Raw genomic sequence first — 17,442 nt, 5'->3', positions numbered from 1 at the left:
TTTTCCTATCTCTATAGATCTCGGTTGGCTACCACGTGTTGTCTCCCACAGGAATCTATTGGCTCCCAGATACAAGCGACGTGAGCTCCGAGAGGAGCCTTCGCCGGCCGACCTACCTGGATGCGGAGCTTCCTTCTGTCTCTCGGTAACCTCTCCTGATAGGGCCCGGTCTCGCTCTTAACGGCAGGAGAAGCGCGCTCCCTACGAGGGTATGGAATGTCTAAAAGGCCATTTTGAGTTCCTTCCAGCACGCCGACGCGTTCCTCGCCGCCATCTTTGACCATGGCATAACCCGACTCCCTGTTCGTACTACGTAACAGCCGGTCTTCTTTTTTTTTTAGTTAGGGGCGGGGCTGGAGGCCGTAAAGGACTTTGCGGCTATATGCGCATGCGCAAAAACTTTTGAGGCTTTGTGGTTGTCGCCGCTCAGGGTAGACGTTCCTTGCGCTCGCGAGATGCTTGAACTTTGTTGGTCATCTCTAATGAAAAGCAGGATATAATTTAAAAGGTGCAGAACGACTTCGTTTTTCGAAGCTTAATTTTAGGTGACTAAACACAGAACACAGAAGTTCCCAGACCCCTGAGAGCGAACAAAAACTTGTCCTCTGAGCCCCACCAGAAAAAACCCCGCACAATTTCAACCTGAATGTCAAGAGCTGTTTATAGGAATGTAGGGAAATATCCAGTGCTCTCCCTTTTTTTTGTAATGAGTACTCTTTCTTCCTCTCTTTGCTGCCATTGGTAGCTGTTTTGTGCTGGCACCCATGGCAATTTTCTCAAGATACAAGTACTGGCACCTCATCTCTCTACCATATAAAGCCCTGGAAATCTCTATTTGGAACTCAAGCTTTCTCATAGTAGTAGCCATAGGAAATACTTACTGTTCACTGTCATAGCCTTCTATTTGACCTACAGTACAAAAAAGCGATCACAATCTTACATGCTGACTTGGAATTAAGACCCACTTAAACCAGTGAGCCATACATAGGGCCAAGCTAAATCCGAACAGCTGCATTTCTGCAAGGAAGTGGGTAACCACCATGGCACCTGGCTCTGAGTAAACATGCTTGGGATTGTGCTGCTGCAGCATAGCTACAAATCCTAAATATTCATACCCAGAGCTAAACTGTTGGCTTACTAGGGTATATTCTTCCTAAATGCACAAACAGTTGCAAGTTTGTTTTTTATTTCATTTTGCATATTTCAGTCATGAGACTCAACCTGTGAGTCTGCTCCGCATGTGCTCTGTTTGGATGAGTGTGACATCCCTGCAACAAAGGCAGCACCTGGATCTTGGCAACAGGACTATATCCTCCCCCTCTGCCTCCAGCTCCACCACCACCTCCTGTTCATTCCTCCCCTGCACTGGAGGAACAGAAGAGAGAGAGAGAGCAGATCTGCTTCCCCTATCTTTCATTTAGAATCACAAGGGGTGGACCGCCCTTCTCCATCTCAGGGTGCTATTTAGCACTAAATAGAGGGCTGAGAAGAAGGCACTTGGCTGATGTTAGTAGGCAGAGAGTGTAAGTGCTGCCACACTGAACAATTGGCAGGTAGTGCAAATCTCTGTGCAGAGGAGGGTCTCGCTCCTGTCAGCAAGTGTGCTGCAGCATTCTGCACAAGCTATGGTTTCTGGATCAAGCACAAGGAAAGCCACTGAGGCTACCTGGGGCTCTAGTCACAAAGCTGGATACAGAATCACTCCCAGAATGTATACTTGTTCCTTTGGGGGTAGTGCAACCAATTTCCAGGGCATGCAACTGACCAATTTTTTGGACATGGGAACCACTCACTCACAATGTCTTCATCTTGTCAGAATTCAGGCTCAGCTTATTTTTCCTCATCCAGCCCACCCCTCTGTCCAGGCATCATCCCAGGGCCGCATGGCCCTCCTGAATAACATATCATGGAGAAATAGAGCCGAGTGTCAGCAGTTTACTGGTGGCACCTTGCTGTAAAACTCCTAATGACCACTTCCAGTGGCTTCATATAGATAGTAAGTAGCTTTGCAGATAAAATAGCATAGCTTCCAGGGGGGCAAAAAAAAAATACCCTCCCAATGCTACTCTTTGCACTCATAGGTAGGACCCAAACCACTGTAACACAATGCCTCCAATTCCAGTTAAATGCCAGTGCAGGAAGATACCATGGTCAATGTTACCAAAAGCTGCAGAGTTATTGAGAAGCAGGTGCAAAGTCACACTCATCTTGTCCGACTCTGTAAAGGTCGTATGTCATCCAAGACTGTAGCTGACCTGTCATCCAAGAACGCAGGCAACTGCAGTTTGGAGGAGAGAGACGGAAGTGGGATCAGACAAGTTTTATCATCTCTTGACATTAAGTGTGCAAAAAAAACCCTGCTGATTAAAGCTGTAGAACTCTGCTCATGGCATCCATTCCATTTAAACTGGTTTGTTCTCTTTTTTTTACTTTGCTACTGGGATTGTACTCAGGGTGAGATCTGGAGCAAATTTAGGATTTGCATGTTTCTGTTTCCCCTTACTGTGGGTAGTAAAGGTACTGTAAAGCAGACCCTGCTATCTATGGGACAGGTAACAAGCAACCAGGGCCTGGTCCACCTCAATAAAGGGTGGGCCTGGTCCACCTCAATAAAGTACTGGTTACGCTGCCATTTTCGCTGCCCTCCATCAAGCCTGCTCGCTGATTTGCTCAAAGACTCCTACAAATCAAGATGGTATCAGTACCTCGAAAAAAAGATTGAATCTTTAGGCATCGAGCTGGAGCCCCTGTACAATTCTAACGAGCAATACATTTTCCATAATATCCTAACTAGACTAAAGGATGTCGAGAGACAAAATATTATGGCAGCTGTAAACAAAATTTGCTCCCCCATATTCTATGATTTAAATATCTTAGATAGCAGAGTCAATTATGTCACTAAATTAATAATCCCAGCCCAACGTAGGGCTTTTATGCTGGCCCGGTTGAATGTTTTTCCCTCAGCATTTGTCTGGGGAAGATATCAAAACATCCCTAGAAACAAGAGATTCTGCAGATGCTCTATGAATGTCCCGGACACTGTAGAGCATATTCTCTTTCATTGCCCATTGCACAGTACGCTCCGTCAACGCGTGCTGTCCCCTCTTTTGGGTGGTCTGGAACCCCAGCAAGGTGAATGTGTGGGATTCTGTCTATCCGACGTTGACCAAAGGGTAACGGCGGGGGTAGCCGAGTTTTTGGTAGCAGTCCTCCAAGGATCAGGTTAACAAGGAAAACCACTGATTCTATATGTGTATATATATATATATATGTATGTAGCCCACTGCTGCCTTTTTTATATATATTTCAAGGCTTTTACATGTTATTTTCTCTTTTATGGTTTTTACTTGCATAATGCCTAATAAAGGTTTGATTTCAACCAACAAGCAACCAGGTCATACATCTCAAAATGATGAAAGTTGGGCAGGTCCTAGTCATAAAAACATTTGTTGGAAATAAGCTGATTGCAACAAAAGTTACTTTCACATTTAGAAGTGAAAGTTTGAGAGGAACTACCAGTGTGTGCGGGTTGTTGTTTTTTTAAGTCTTTCATGTTAACATACTTTCAAATTCCTCTGATTGGATGAAGAAAAACAGTAGAACAGTTCTGTTTTCCAGCAGCCACTGATTATTTGGCTCAAAGTGAGATAGTACACAAGAGAATAGTATGCAATGAAAATCAATAATTGTGAGTATATGATAAGAACATCGGCTTCACTTCTGATGTAATGAGTGGCAAAGATTACTGTTAGCAATTTCAGATATCAAAGTAGCAATAACTGGAAGAGCACAACAGACTGCTACTTATGTAGTCACTCAGCGAGCCAACTAGTTCATCATTATTATTCTCTCTGTGCTGCTTGGTACAAGGGACACTGTGTGCTTTACATATTTTAATTATGTTAAAAGATCACTTCTGCATACTGCCAAATGTGCAGAGATAAAAACATTTACATTGCAATCATTAGCCTATTCTGTTATGTTCCTTTTCATATTAAGATACAAGTTAAGTTCTAGCAAACCTTGGCTTCTTTTTGTTAGAATCCTGGATGAACATACATTTTCCTGTATAGCACGCTTGTTTCACATTGAACCAGTCAACTGGTGCAATGCACCGGTAATCTAAGCACAAATGCAAAGTGAATGTATAAACCAGCAATAACCTTAATGCAAACAAATTGAAAACATAGAGGAGTGTTCAATGCTACCACACTGTATCTATGTCTTAGCCAAAAAAGCTGACATAACAACTCTCTGCATCATCTGAATGTTCTTCACCAGATGTCCTGGCCCAGTCAAACGTCATGCAGCTGCACTATATATCTGCAGTGATGACTGGCACTGGTGTCAGATACTGCAGATAACACAGCCAAACACATGCATGGTAAGGGGGTTTTGAACATTTTTCAAGCCATGTAGATTGCCGCACATAGATGAAATATAGGAGTACAGTACTAACTTTAAATTAGTTCCCTATAGATAATATAGGAATAACAGCAACAGAAGGTGCTTCCAGACTATCTGTTTATTGAACATTCAGCCTGATTTGTTTGAGAGGTGGTTAGATCGTGTTGCATCAAAACAAATGTTAATCTATGCTTTCCAATGCATTTCCCCATCACTTTACTTATTGCAAAAAGTCTGGTATTTTGGGCAAGTGGGTTTGTTGCACAAGAGCCCTTATCAACTATATTTGTGCAACCTGAATTTGCTGGTATGTGATTGAATCCTTTGGGATAAATAAGAAACATTTAAGAAATAAAATTAATCTGGTAATAAGAGACATAGTGCCTCTGTTCCTGGAGGCAGCATATAGCCATCATTAATAGTGACCACTGATAGTCTTACCATTCATGAATTTGTCTCATCCTCTTTTGAAGTCATCCAGGTTAGCAGCCATCACCACATCTTATGGAAGTGAACTATACACTGTGTGAAGAAGCACAGTCTGTACTTAATCTCCCATCATTTAGCTTCATTGAATGACCCTGTGTGATTTTTCATGTGAAATGCACAAGGAAGCCATTCAGATTCCTCATCAGGATGAAGTGGAACAGTCCATGTGACTTGCTTAAAGAATGAGGTGGTAGACGAAGCTTTGGGCAAAACTACACGTCCTGTCATCTCCGGTCATTGCCCATACTTGCTTACTTCAGCAACATCTGGGGGGCAAAAAGCTCTCCACCAGTTCTAGATAATCCTACTCCCTTATGTGCTAGATGTCTACTTGCAGAAAGATTTTTGTACATAGGGAGGAATTATGTGAGATGCAGGGGGCCAACTTGAATAAAATATTGGGGAGGCCGAGGTAAGCCCCACCCTGCATAATTGATTTACAAGATGCAGCACGCACGCACCATTTGAGTGGCAATACCTATTAACTTGCGGGGAGCCCCCTCAAATATTCTATTTTGGGGGTACCAAAGGGACCTCGGCCCCTAGGAATTGGCTCCTATGGTTAGATGTGCTTTTATCCTCCTGCAGTCAGAAATGACACTTCCTGTTCTACCACCTCAGGACCATGGACATAGCCAAGATTTATACTGGGGGGTGGGACCTCAGTTAAATATGTTTATTGATTTACTTGATCTGGGGGGGCAAGTGCCCCCCTGGCTACGCCCAGGCTCAGGACTCGCCATATCTCCGTACCCCCTTTCTTCAATTTAAATTTTCCTGCACCTTTAAAACTGCAACCCTAACGACCCTGACTGCGGAGTGAGGGCGCGCTGGGGGTGCGGGGAAGAGTAAACAAATCCCAACTATACAGTGGTACCTCGGGTTACATACGCTTCAGGTTATAGACTCCGCTAACCTAGAAATAGTGCTTCAGGTTAAGAACTTTGCTTCAGGATGAGAACAGAAATCGGGCTCCGGCGGCGCGGCGGCGGCAGCAGGAGGCCCTATTAGCTAAAGTGGTGCTTCAGGTTAAGAACAGTTTCAGGTTAAGTGAAGACCTCCGGAACGAATTAAGTACTTAATCCGAGGTACCATTGTATCGCGCGCAGGAGACGAGCGCCTCTGCTGCCAAAGCGTCAAAACCCCGCGGCCCTCCGGACTACAACTCCCGTCGACCCCTCGTCACCGGCCGCGCGAGCGGGCGGGCAGGCTGGGCCTGACGGGAGCTCTCTCGCTCCACGCGCCCACCCAGCTCTAGTGAAAGCATCCGGGGCGGCTTGGCTAGCTACTGAAGGAAGGCCGGGAGCGAAGTTGTGTTTCCCCACTGACAGGGGAAGGCCCCCCAAGTCTGACCTGTTGTTGTTTTTCTCCGCCTGTCCGCCAGGCAGTTATTCAGCACTGACGGAGGGCGGGCAGTGCTGCCAGATGCAGAACCGGGGGTGCAAAGTGAACACACACATACACACAAAGATACAGCGAAAGGAGAGGCGAGCAAAGGGGGAGAGAGAGCGCCTGAGGTGCATTTGCCTCAGGAGTGGGGCGCGCGCACCTATTCTTGGTCCTCCTCCTCCCTGTGGACAAGCACCGCCGCGCAGGGTGTGGTTCTCCTCCATCCTTTCCTCCTCCTCCTCTTGCTGCTCCTTTGGGGCAGCGGGCGAGTCTCCTCCTCCTCTTCTTCCTCCTCCCCACATCCTTCTCCAGCCGGGCTCTGCTTGCTGCTGCTGCTGACGTGTCTTGCTCCGGCTTCCCCCCGCCCGGCCGCCCCACGCGCCGCTTCTTTTTTTTTCGGCGCCAGCCCGGCAGCCTCGCGAACTCCCAACATGGCTGCTGCGGCGCGGCGGCGGCCCCTCGCCCTGCCGCCTCGGCGGATGCTGCTGCTGCCGCCGCCGCTGCTGCTGCTCTTGCTGTGCGCCCAGCTGCCCCCCTGCGCCCAGTCCGGCGGGGGCCCGGACCGCCGTTTCGCCGAGTGGAAGCGGTGCGCCGACCCCGAGTGCAGCAGTAAGTGGCGGGGAGGGAAGAGGCAGGCGAGCGGGTATCCGCCGGGTCCCTGCGACTGTCTGCCCTTGCAAAGCAGGAGCCGGCGGTGGCGGCGGCGTCTCCGAGGCCGCGTCAGAGAAGAGGCTCTGGATGGGGGCCGCCTCCTGCCTCGCAGGGTGGGGTGGGTTGGTGGAAGAGCCGGAGGGTGCTTCTGCCCCACCGCTCTTCTCACGTCCCTGGAGGGACGGCGGGGATCTTCATCTCTCCCCCTGTCATTTTACACCCTTGTCATTTTAAATATCCGTCCACGTTGCCTTGGGCCCGTTTCTCCTGGCAGGGTGGCCCCTACTTGCCACGGTTTCTTAGCTTGTGCCAGAGCGAAACTTGCAACAACAACAAAAAAACACCACCCGAGCTTAATTGAACACAGTGGGATTTATTTTTGAAGGGGTTTTTTTGGGTGTGGATGAGGTGTTTAGGATCGGAGCTAAAACTGGGAAGTGTTGCCTCAGTCTCTCACCCCCCCCCCCCCGCCGTCAAATGTGCTCTTGCAGGTTGCTACCTGTCTTCTACTTTGTAAAGCAGCGCGTGCTTTATTCCTTCCCTATGTGGAGACGGCAATAATTATCATCCCGATCACCATTATTACTCTTTCTTATACATTGCTGACTTTAACTGGAAGCCCGGGGGGGACGTGATCCTTTTACATTTTATCCCTCCCACCCACCGAAACAGCTCCACCACGCAGTCTGAGATCGAAGGGTCTTAGGCTGCATCTTTTACTTTCCCCATGACTTTGGTTGTTGTCACCCTAAAAAATTGTTGCCCCAAGGGATTTCATGGGCTGTTTTTGTTTGTTTGGCCAACCCTGGGGAGGGTCTGATGCACGCACCCAGTAAAAAGTTATTGCTGGACCTGTTTCTCTTACTGCTGTCTCTGTACTACTTACTACTGTTGTCACCAGGAAGATTTGCTTTTAATAAGCATCAAGTATTTGTCTTCCTTTCTGCTTGTAAACAAACTGCATCCTTTAGAAGCTGTTTTTTTTAGGAGAAGCAAATTCTTGACCTCATTCTCCTCACCTTCTCCTTTCATTGTCCTGTATCAAATTACTCAAAGAAATCTGATATATGAAATTCACTTTCTTGGAAATATTCATCTATTTGAGTGGTTCTTAGCTAATTAGATGACTGCATTTGTTTGTTTAAAATGTATTGTTCTGATCCAGAACTCATTGTAAGAATATATCAGACGTTTCAGATTTCTAGATTCAGATTCAGTGCGTTTAATTTTTGTTACTGACAGCCCACTGCTCAACTTGTTTAACTGCAAGGATGACTTCCTTATGTCCTGTTAAATGTGCATAGGGATTGCACCTGTACCTATGCAGGCTTACTTGGTAGTTAGTCCCACTGAGTTCAATGGGATGACGTTTGAGTATAGGATTGCAGCTATAAACAAACTGTGATCCTATCCCCCTATAACTTAGTGACACTTACTTTCAAGTAAGCATGCATAGATTTCTGCTGTTGGTTCGACATTCGTAGACTAAAAATGTAGACTTTAATATTCAGTTAAACTAACTGTACACTTGTGTGTGCGCATGCATGTGTAGGACTCTCTAGCTACATCACCTTTCAAAGATAAGCTTTTGTGAATTATAAAATAGAATTTGGAACCCTTTCCATTCACTTTGTTTATTTATTAAAATATACTTGTTCTGCCTTTCTTTCCCAAATAAATTAATTTAACTTAAATTGAAACAAATGTACAATATCCACATTTTATTTTTTTAACAAAATCAACCCAGTTCAGCATGCTCTTCATATGGCAACACACTTAGCATCCTCATTGTCAATGTTTAGGAAACACTCAATTTTTGTGGTTAAATTAACATCTAGTGTTGGACTCATATTTTAGTGGAGTGGCTGGTATAGAACTTGTTCCTCTTATTGTATTACTGAATGAACTTTTTAGGAACTTTGTATTGTATTTTGTTTTAAGCTTAGTTTTAAATTGATTTTATGTTTATTTTGTTGGTTTGAGATTCCTTTTTTGCATAAAGCAAATAACAAACATAATTAATAAACAAACAAATAGCACCCTGGTGCATAATGCATATGACTACGTGCCTTTGGGACATAGTGAAGGATTGTGATACTGGGATATATTCATGGAGTCTATTACGTTTTTCCAGGAGAAACGTCTTCAATAAAATGTACATTGAAACCTCATTATGTCCTTTCATTGCCTTAACCAACATTTTAAGACACAAAGTAACTTCGATACCAGATTTTCACCAGCCATAACTTCTCATTCCTGGGCTACATTGTTTCATAGACATGGACTGCAAGTTATAGACAGGTTTCCTTTTCTGTTGAGAAAACAGCTCTTTATTTACTTTGCCATTTTTTTCTCTCATTTTCTTTCAACAGTGCTAATGTGTCGAGGGAAAGCAGTGAAGGATTTTAAAGGCCCAGATTGTCGTTTTGTAGATTTTAAAGAAGGTGAATCGGTGTACGTGTATTATAAATTAACCGGGAGAACACATGAGCTTTGGGCTGGAAGTGTAAGTTTTTAAGTACTTTATATGGTTTAACACAAATTGGAAAAAGCAGTATGGGTGGTATTCAATGAAGCTTTACTCAGAGAAGGTGCATTGAAATTAATGAACATGACTAAGTTAGGTCCATTAATTTCAGTGGGTCTACAGTACTCTGAGCAAAACTTATTAGAAGTGACATGGGGTGGTATTCAACTAACATTTTAATTTTTCTTTCTTTCTTTTGTGCTACGGCATGTTATCTTACATATTCATTAAATAATCCCCACTTTGCCAAGAAGTCAAGGGATACTGCTACAGACTTTTAGTTTCCTCTGCATGAGAGAGCATAAGAGACTTGTTAACTTTGAATTCTACAAGCAAAGCCTATTGGAAATAAATGAATGTTTACAAAGAGGCAATACAATCACCAAGCTGCTTCCAATCCAGCTAAACTCACCACCTCTGCAGTTTTGCACTAGAAATAGCACACCATCAGCTTCTAATGCAGAAGAGATTCTGCCTTGACTCAGAAAATTTGAGTAAATGCAAATCTACCAGATCACCCAAACGAGACAGCAGATTCCTGTTACTTATAATAGAATTGTAGAGCTGCATGTTTGAGAGTGTGATTAAGTTCCCTGGAAAGGTGGTTTTGGTTGAGAACTTCACAAACTCTTGAACAGATGAGGTTTTTGTTTGTTTGTTTTTGTTTTGCTTCAACTTGACTTAAAATTCTGTTTAATATTTAAATGTCAGCACCTATGATTGAAAAGTCCAGTAACTCATATTTTCCACTGGGCAGTTGGGACCATTTTTGCATGATGTGGGCCTTCACTGCTTTGGAATCCACACATATGACTCTTCTCAGTCCAAGAGATTTCCCTGGAACGGTCTATTTACACTCATGCCTCCAAGTTTTCTTTTAAATATTTCTCCTTTGTTCAGAAGGTAAATAGTCAGGGGGTTAATGGTAACTGTTAAATTCAGGAATCTCAGCTAAAGCATCCATGACAGATGGCCATCCAACCTCTGCTTAAAAACCTCCAAGGAAGGAGAGTCCATTGGTAAATTATTATTTGCCATTAAAAAATGCTTCTTTTGTGGCATGTATTACCACATTTGCAAGGGTTTTTTGTGTTTAATGGTAGCATTTATTTTGAAAATGGCTTGAGCCACTAAGTATATATTGCCCACAATTGCATGTTACTTTTACTCTGTTTCTGCCATCAACTTTTGCTGAAAAGTGTTGTGTACTGCGTTGTGTACCCTCTCCTACTCTGCCACTTGTCCATTCAGAATTGTGTCTCCATGGGAGGAAACGATTTTGGGACCCTGTAATTTCTCCCCTACCCCATGATGGGGAAATGGAGAGCAGTTTTGAGTGAAGCTTACAACTACAAAATCTGAAATTTGGTCCTGAAAAATTTGGAAGGATATACCACAAAGGCAGTATTGCACAAGAGAAATATTTTAATTGCATTCTGGAGCATGATAAAGGATCTCATCTGTTTCATATTGGGAGCATAAATTGTGCTTTCTAAAAATGTGGTACACTAACAACACAAAAGAACTAACAATGGCTTGGATACAGAGATATACACACTTTAGTTCTATTTAAGAGCCCTAGCTCAATGGCAGAGCAACTGTTTTGAATGCCAAAGAGCCCAGGTTTAACCCTCACCATCTACACATCTAACACAAATGGGGAAAAACTGTATGGGTGGCATTCAACTAAGATTTGCTCACAAAAAGGCCCACTGAGATTAAAGAATATTACTAAGTTAGGTCCATTATTTTCAGGGGGTCTACTCTGAGTAAAACTTACCAGAAGAGATATGTGGTGGTATTCAACTAACATTTTAATTACTTTCTTTCTTTCTTTCACTGCTTCCTGCAGAGACGTTTAAAGGTATTTTCATTGACATTGCTCTGTGCATTTTAAAACATATTCATTAAGTACTCCACACTTTGCTGAGAATTCAAAGGGTACTCCTACAGCCTTTAAGTTTCCTCTGCATGAGAGAGCATCAGAGACTTGTTATTTTTTAATTCTACAAGCAAAGCCTATTGGAAGCAAGTGAGGCAACAAAACTACGGTGATACCTCAGGTTAAGTACTTAATTCGTTCCGGAGGTCCGTTCTTAACCTGAAACTGTTCTTAACCTGAAGCACCACTTTAGCTAATGGGGCCTCCTGCTGCCACCGCGCCGTCACTGCACGATTTCTGTTCTCATCCTGAAGCAAAGTTCTTAACCCGAGGTACTATCTCTGGGTTAGCAGAGTCTGTAACCTGAAGCGTATGTAACCTGAAGCGTATGTAACCCAAGGTACCACTGTACTTGCATTAGATTCCTAGATAGCAACAGTGTAGACACATACCACAATCACCAAGCTGCTTCCAGTTCAGCTAAACTCACAACTCTCTCTGTGCTCCCAATTTAGTAAGTGCTAGTTAGTTAGTTACTTTCTTTCCTACTCCTATACCATGAGGAACACTAGTCTTGAATCCCATTCCTGTGGGTAAATTTCCCTTTCAGAAGAACATTTAATGTCAGTAGCTTCCATTGAGGAACGTTTTGTTTTGTTTTGTTTTTGCATTACTTGGTATAAGGCTGCATCCTAGGTTTCTAAATGAATGGGACAAGTTAACAGCAACTAACATAACCAATGGATCTTAAGTACTACTCACTAGATTGGGGCCTCTGTTAAGGTGATGGCTTTCAGTAAACATGATAGACCTTACTTCAAATTCTTACTTCCTCTTTGCAATGAGATGTCAGAGGAGAGGTAAGATAGACTTATAGATACAGTGGTGCCCCGCAAGACTAATGCCTCGCAAGACGAAAAACCCGCTAGACGAAAGGAGTCTTGCGATTTTTTTCGCTCCCCCCCTTTTTCTAAGCCGCTAATAGCCTTTTAGCCGCTAAGCCTTTAATAGCCTATAAACCGCTAATAGCGCTAATCTGCTAAGCCGCTAATAGGGTTGCTTTGCAAGACGAAAAAACCGCTAGACAAAGAGACTCGCGGAACGGATTATTTTCGTCTTGCGAGGCACCACTGTACCTACTAGGCTATAATTTGTCACTGCTAAATAACAACTGAACAGTCCCTTAAGGTTGGGTATTCTGACTGCAAGCCTGTGCAGAGCTTGTCAGAGGCCTAGGATGTTGGCAGGACATCTTGTCCGGTAGGGCCCTGGTGGGCTCCTGCAGGCAACTTAGCCCTCCAAGGCCAAGGAAAAGTGTACCTGGCTGTCCCCCGCCCCTTACACAGACTTGTCTGGTTGAACGAATTCCTTGTAGCATGCTGAGCATATTTTTTTTTCCTTTGTAAAGGAAAGTCTGCCACTGTGAGCCATTACAACACCATTACAACTGCTTTCACTGGAATACACAAGTGGGATTATGGCACAACAGGCTCTCAGCTGGCAATAGAGTCCAATTAAAGTTGCACAGTTGAAACAGGAAAAGCACTGCATGCAGTGAAAATGGCAGAATGGAATCATTGTGTTCTTCCAGTAAGTCCCCTCTGACATTACTGTGCCACAAATAACCTGGATAATTAGGAGGCATCTGTTTCCAGGCTTGCCAGCGCTTTATAAACACAAAATATGAAGACTTGAGAGGGCCGGCTTTGAAACAAAAGGCTGGATAATTAGAGTCTCAAGTTTTTAAACAAAAGAAATAATTAAAAAGTTCACACCCACATTAGCCAAATTAATGTGCATACAAACAGCTGTATACAATAATAAGTTTAAGGTAACTCAACAAAGTTTAAGGTGAGAGTACAGTACAATATCTTAAATCCTTTGTAACTGATTACAAAGTTAATACGGAAAAACTGTCCATTCCGGCTGCAAAAAAGATGCAGTCCATGTCAAGAACACCTATTGTGCAACCTTGACTTTGGGTGTTACTAGTTTGCACTAATATTTAAGAATAAATATTGAACAAAGGGAATACCATATGCAGCTAGCAGTTCATAGAAGAGTATTATATACTAGACAGGTGTTCATTTTACTGTACCATCCTATAAGCCAGATAACCAGATAAATCCCTGGTTTAATTGCATACAAAATGATGCTGATGCTTTCAGCCAAGAACTGTGTGGCATTGTTTTTCCATCTCTTCGTAGGCCTGGCATCTAAGAGTTTGATGCAGACTCCTTAATAATAATAATAATAAATTATGAATCTGGCATCGAGAAATTGGAAATATATTTCTCAAGCCCTATGAAAAGACATCTGAATCACCTGCTCTCAACTTTTACTAACTTCTTTGAAGCCAGGAAGTGGTCCATTTAATTATTAGTAAATATCTGGGATGTTTTCCTGGCAATAAAACCACCAGGATATTCAGGAAAGGGACAACACTCATGGACCGCATTCTAACTGAGCACATTATCTTTAGCGTTTGTTTACTTAATGTGTTCTGCCAGTTTCTAAATGCCTAAGCTATCTAATCTCTGTAGCAATTCTTGGCTGTTAATATTGGCTTCCTGATAACAGTTGTAAGAACTGAATGAGAGCAGAAGTGTGAATCTTTTCTAGAAAGCAGTAAGCTGGGATAAAATCAGAAAGTGCATGCCTATGCATGTTTACTCAGAAATAAGCACCTCTGTGTTCAGTGGGACTTACTCTCTAGTCACCACGTTTAGGATGAGAGATTTAGCTTCCTTCCATAGTTTGCATTTTACTAGAGTAGCATCTTGCCTCAGGTGTGGAATTAATGATTCTTACTGAAATACACGTTGACGAAAGAAGGGTGGTCTTGCATTGATGTTGAGTGTGAATAATTTAAACAATAGCAAGGAGTCAAATAGACTTTAAAATACTGGGAAATGTTTGCAGAGTGGTGGTGGGGTATTTGAAAATAAGAGAATATCACAAGGGCATTTTGAATGTGATGTTGGCCTACAAACCATAACTTGCTCTGCAAATATGCTATTTGTTAGGAAGTAACGTATCTCATGCTAGGTTTAAGAACAATGAAAACATCTCATTATTGTTATGTTCAATGGTAGAAAAATGGATTTTGAGGAGAGCAAAGTAGGATGGGAGGGAAAAACCTGCTTTGTGTATGCAAAATTCATATTTTCTCTTTGCTTGTATAGAAGCTGGAAATTCCAGCCATGCTCTCCCAGTTTTAGACAATGTAAGAATGGCTTCTACCTCTGAGCCCTGTCTCTTAGAACCAAATTAGAGCTTTCCTGCCAGTGTAAATTGCAGCTTCAGAGGAGCAGAAGACTGCAGCAGGGGAAGATTTAACCCCACTCTCCACTTGTGATTGTGATCTCAATTATTTTCCATTGGCTGCTATCAAATGTAAAAATGCGAAGATGCTTTAAACATCACACCTAGTTTGATCCTAAGTACCACAATGCCTGTTGGTTTTTACATTTAATTTCTGAAGAGTATGGTGCTGAATATACACTGTTAAATACAGAATAATCAAGTACAAGAAACAAAGACAAACATCAGCTTTTGAGCCAGGCAAAAAGAATGCAATCTAGATGAAGTTGGGCACACCTATGCCCACAGTATGCTTCAAATGTGGATCAAAGGTCCCAGTAAATTCCTTAAGTTGAAAGCAAGTTCCATTAAAGGAACCTCCAAATAAATATGCACTAGTGAGAGTGCCACTTCCATATTTCAGCAAGACTTAGAACTATTTTTTTCTGGAGTTTGACTAATAATCTAATACAGTGTGGTACCTTGGTTTAAGAACAGCTTAGTTTATGAACAACTTGGATTAAGAACGCTGCAAACCTGGAAGTAGGTGTTTTGGTTTGTGAACTTTGCCTTGGAAGCAGAACATGTTCCGCTTCCTGTTGAGTGTAAGTTGAATCCCCCACTGCTATGGGAAAGCACACCTTGGTTTAAGAACACTTTGGTTTAAGAACGGACTTCCGGAACGGATTAAGTTTGTAAACCAAGGTACCACTGTATACCTTTCTGCAGTGTTCTAAGCTGAAGTGGTGAAATTCTGCATCTAGGCGCTGCTGCTTCACTTGTTTGATAACTTTCCATATGTTTCATTTAAATTCTCAGTGAAGCTGAGGCAAAGCATTTACATATGCAGTGGTACCTCGCAAGACGAATGCCTCGCAAGACAAAAAACTCGCAAGACGAAAGGGTTTTTTGTTTTTTGAGCTGCTTCGCAAGACGATTTTCCCTATGGGCTTGCTTCACAAGACGGAAACGTCTTGCAAGTTTGTTTCCTTTTTCTTAACACCGTTAATACAGTTGCGACTTGACTTCGAGGAGCAACTCATAGAACGTGGTATGGTAGCCTTTTTTAGGTTTTTAAAGACTTTGGTGATTTTTGAAGCTTTTCCAAGACTTTCCCGACACCGTGCTTCACAAAACGAAAAAAATCGCAAGACGACAAAACTCGCGGAACGAATTAATTTCGTCTTGCGAGGCACCACTGTACTAGATGCCTCAAACTGTTATTGACCCCTAATGAAATGATATGTGCAAGCATGCTTGATGGTTTCAATCTTTAGGGTATATGGCCTTTGACTGTGCCTATTAGGATGAATTTCAAATACAGTGGTACCTCGCGTTACATATGCTTCAGGCTACAGATGCTTCAGGTTACAGACTCCGCTAACCCAGAAATAGTGCCTTGGGTTAAGAACTTTGCTTCAGGATGAGAACAGAAATTGTGCTCTGGTGGCGCGGCGGCAGCGGGAGGCCCCATTAGCTAAAGTGGTGCTTCAGGTTAAGAACACTTTCAGGTTAAGAACGGACCTCTGCAACGAATTAAGTTCTTAATCCGAGGTACCACTGTAGCTGCCATTTAAACTTACTGTATTATTTCAAATACATAAAAACTTGTTTTATTCTGTATTCCTGACCCCTATTATTCTTAAAAGGGTTTGCAGGGGTCAGCAAACTTTTTCAGCAGGGGGCCAATCCACTGTCTCTCAGACCTTGGGGGGGCAGACTATATTTGGGGGGGGATTAACAAATTCCTATACCCCACAAATAACCCAGAGATGCGTTTTAAATAAAAGCACACATTCTATTCATGTAAAAACACCAGGCAGGCCTCACAAATAACCTAGAGATGCATTTTAAATAAAAGGACACATTCTACTCATGTAAAAACACGTTGATTCCGGGACCGTCCGTGGGCCGGATTGAGAAGGCTATTGGCCAGATCCAGCCCCCGGGCCTTAGTTTGCCTACCCATGGTTTAAGGGGGCCAAAATTTGTACTAAAAATTGATGTGCCAAGTATCATGACCAGTTCTTCTGATGCACTGCAAGTGACACTTCTATGCATTCGTAGAAAAGTTGCCTCTAAACAGGCAGAAATACTTAAAACGAAACAAAACCATTTCTTATACTGACCCTTCTATTTCCTTGTTTTCCTCTCAGGTTGGAAATGAATTTGGATATTTTCCAAAGGATTTACTTGAGATAAATCACATTTATACCTATGAAGAACTAGAATTGCCAACAGATGTAAGTTATTTGTGAGTTTCTTTTGATCTACACGCGTATTCAATTCTCAAGGCTCAGGAATATGCATGGATAAATCCATGTCTTTTAAAGGGCTCATTTTAAAAACAGACCATATAAATGAATCCAGGAGAAGAAGGGGAAAGGGAAGACTGAGATGGAAAAAGAAGAAAAGCTGTTCTTTAAAATATTTTCTCCAGCAACAAAATTCTCTGTATTTTAGACCAATAAATTTTTCTGTTTGAGATCCAGGATCACACCAGCACAAGTGACAAAACTTCTCCCCCCTTCCCCTCTGCAGCTAAAGCAACAACAACAACAACCCTGCTCTGGAGGGCCCCCAGTCTTCTGGAGCAGATTTTGTGGGAGGCTGCGGGGTGGGGAGCAGAGGAAGGGGAAGTCCTGTTTGCATAAGCAAAATCCATTGTGCAATTGGTACATCACAATTTATCAGGGTTTCTGTTCTGTACAACCTGATCCTAGGCCTGTGTCCATAAAGCCTTATTTCCAAGGAAGCAGGCACAGGATTGTAGCGCTAAACTTGTTCAAAATCG

The 17,442-nt window shown here is 42.9% G+C and overlaps 2 protein-coding genes across 9 annotated transcripts in view; one reads left to right on the top strand and one right to left on the bottom strand.

The window, feature by feature from the left end:
• The window catches only part of TAF1A (TATA-box binding protein associated factor, RNA polymerase I subunit A), a 39,678-nt gene that overhangs the window by 14,492 nt on the left and 7,744 nt on the right, over positions 1-17,442 (bottom strand). The window contains exon 1 of one of the 5 annotated variants that reach the window (XM_083496122.1): positions 1,798-1,817. The exons of 2 other annotated variants lie outside the window; for them this stretch is intronic. The gene's annotated coding sequence lies outside the window, so the exon portion shown is untranslated. Of the gene's footprint in view, positions 1-116; positions 342-1,797; positions 1,818-17,442 lie in introns of those variants that run through there. 2 more of the 5 variants (XM_083496124.1, XM_083496121.1) reach the window with 2 other exon arrangements.
• Positions 6,521-17,442, top strand: part of MIA3 (MIA SH3 domain ER export factor 3) — a 37,622-nt gene continuing 26,700 nt past the window's right edge. For 3 of the 4 annotated variants that reach the window (XR_014524282.1, XM_083496008.1, XM_083496007.1), the window contains exons 1-3: positions 6,521-6,894; positions 9,309-9,442; positions 16,805-16,891. Coding sequence is in view for 3 of the 4 variants with exons in the window: in XM_083496008.1 (XP_083352134.1) it covers positions 6,717-6,894; positions 9,309-9,442; positions 16,805-16,891 (399 nt within the window). In the remaining variant the exon portion in view is untranslated. The other variant, XM_083496009.1, reaches the window with a different exon arrangement.

The sequence above is a fragment of the Podarcis liolepis genome (assembly GCF_965112155.1).
Source record: "Podarcis liolepis genome assembly, chromosome: 3".
Lineage (NCBI taxonomy): Eukaryota > Metazoa > Chordata > Lepidosauria > Squamata > Lacertidae > Podarcis > Podarcis liolepis.
This window is presented reverse-complemented; position numbering and strand designations above follow the sequence as displayed.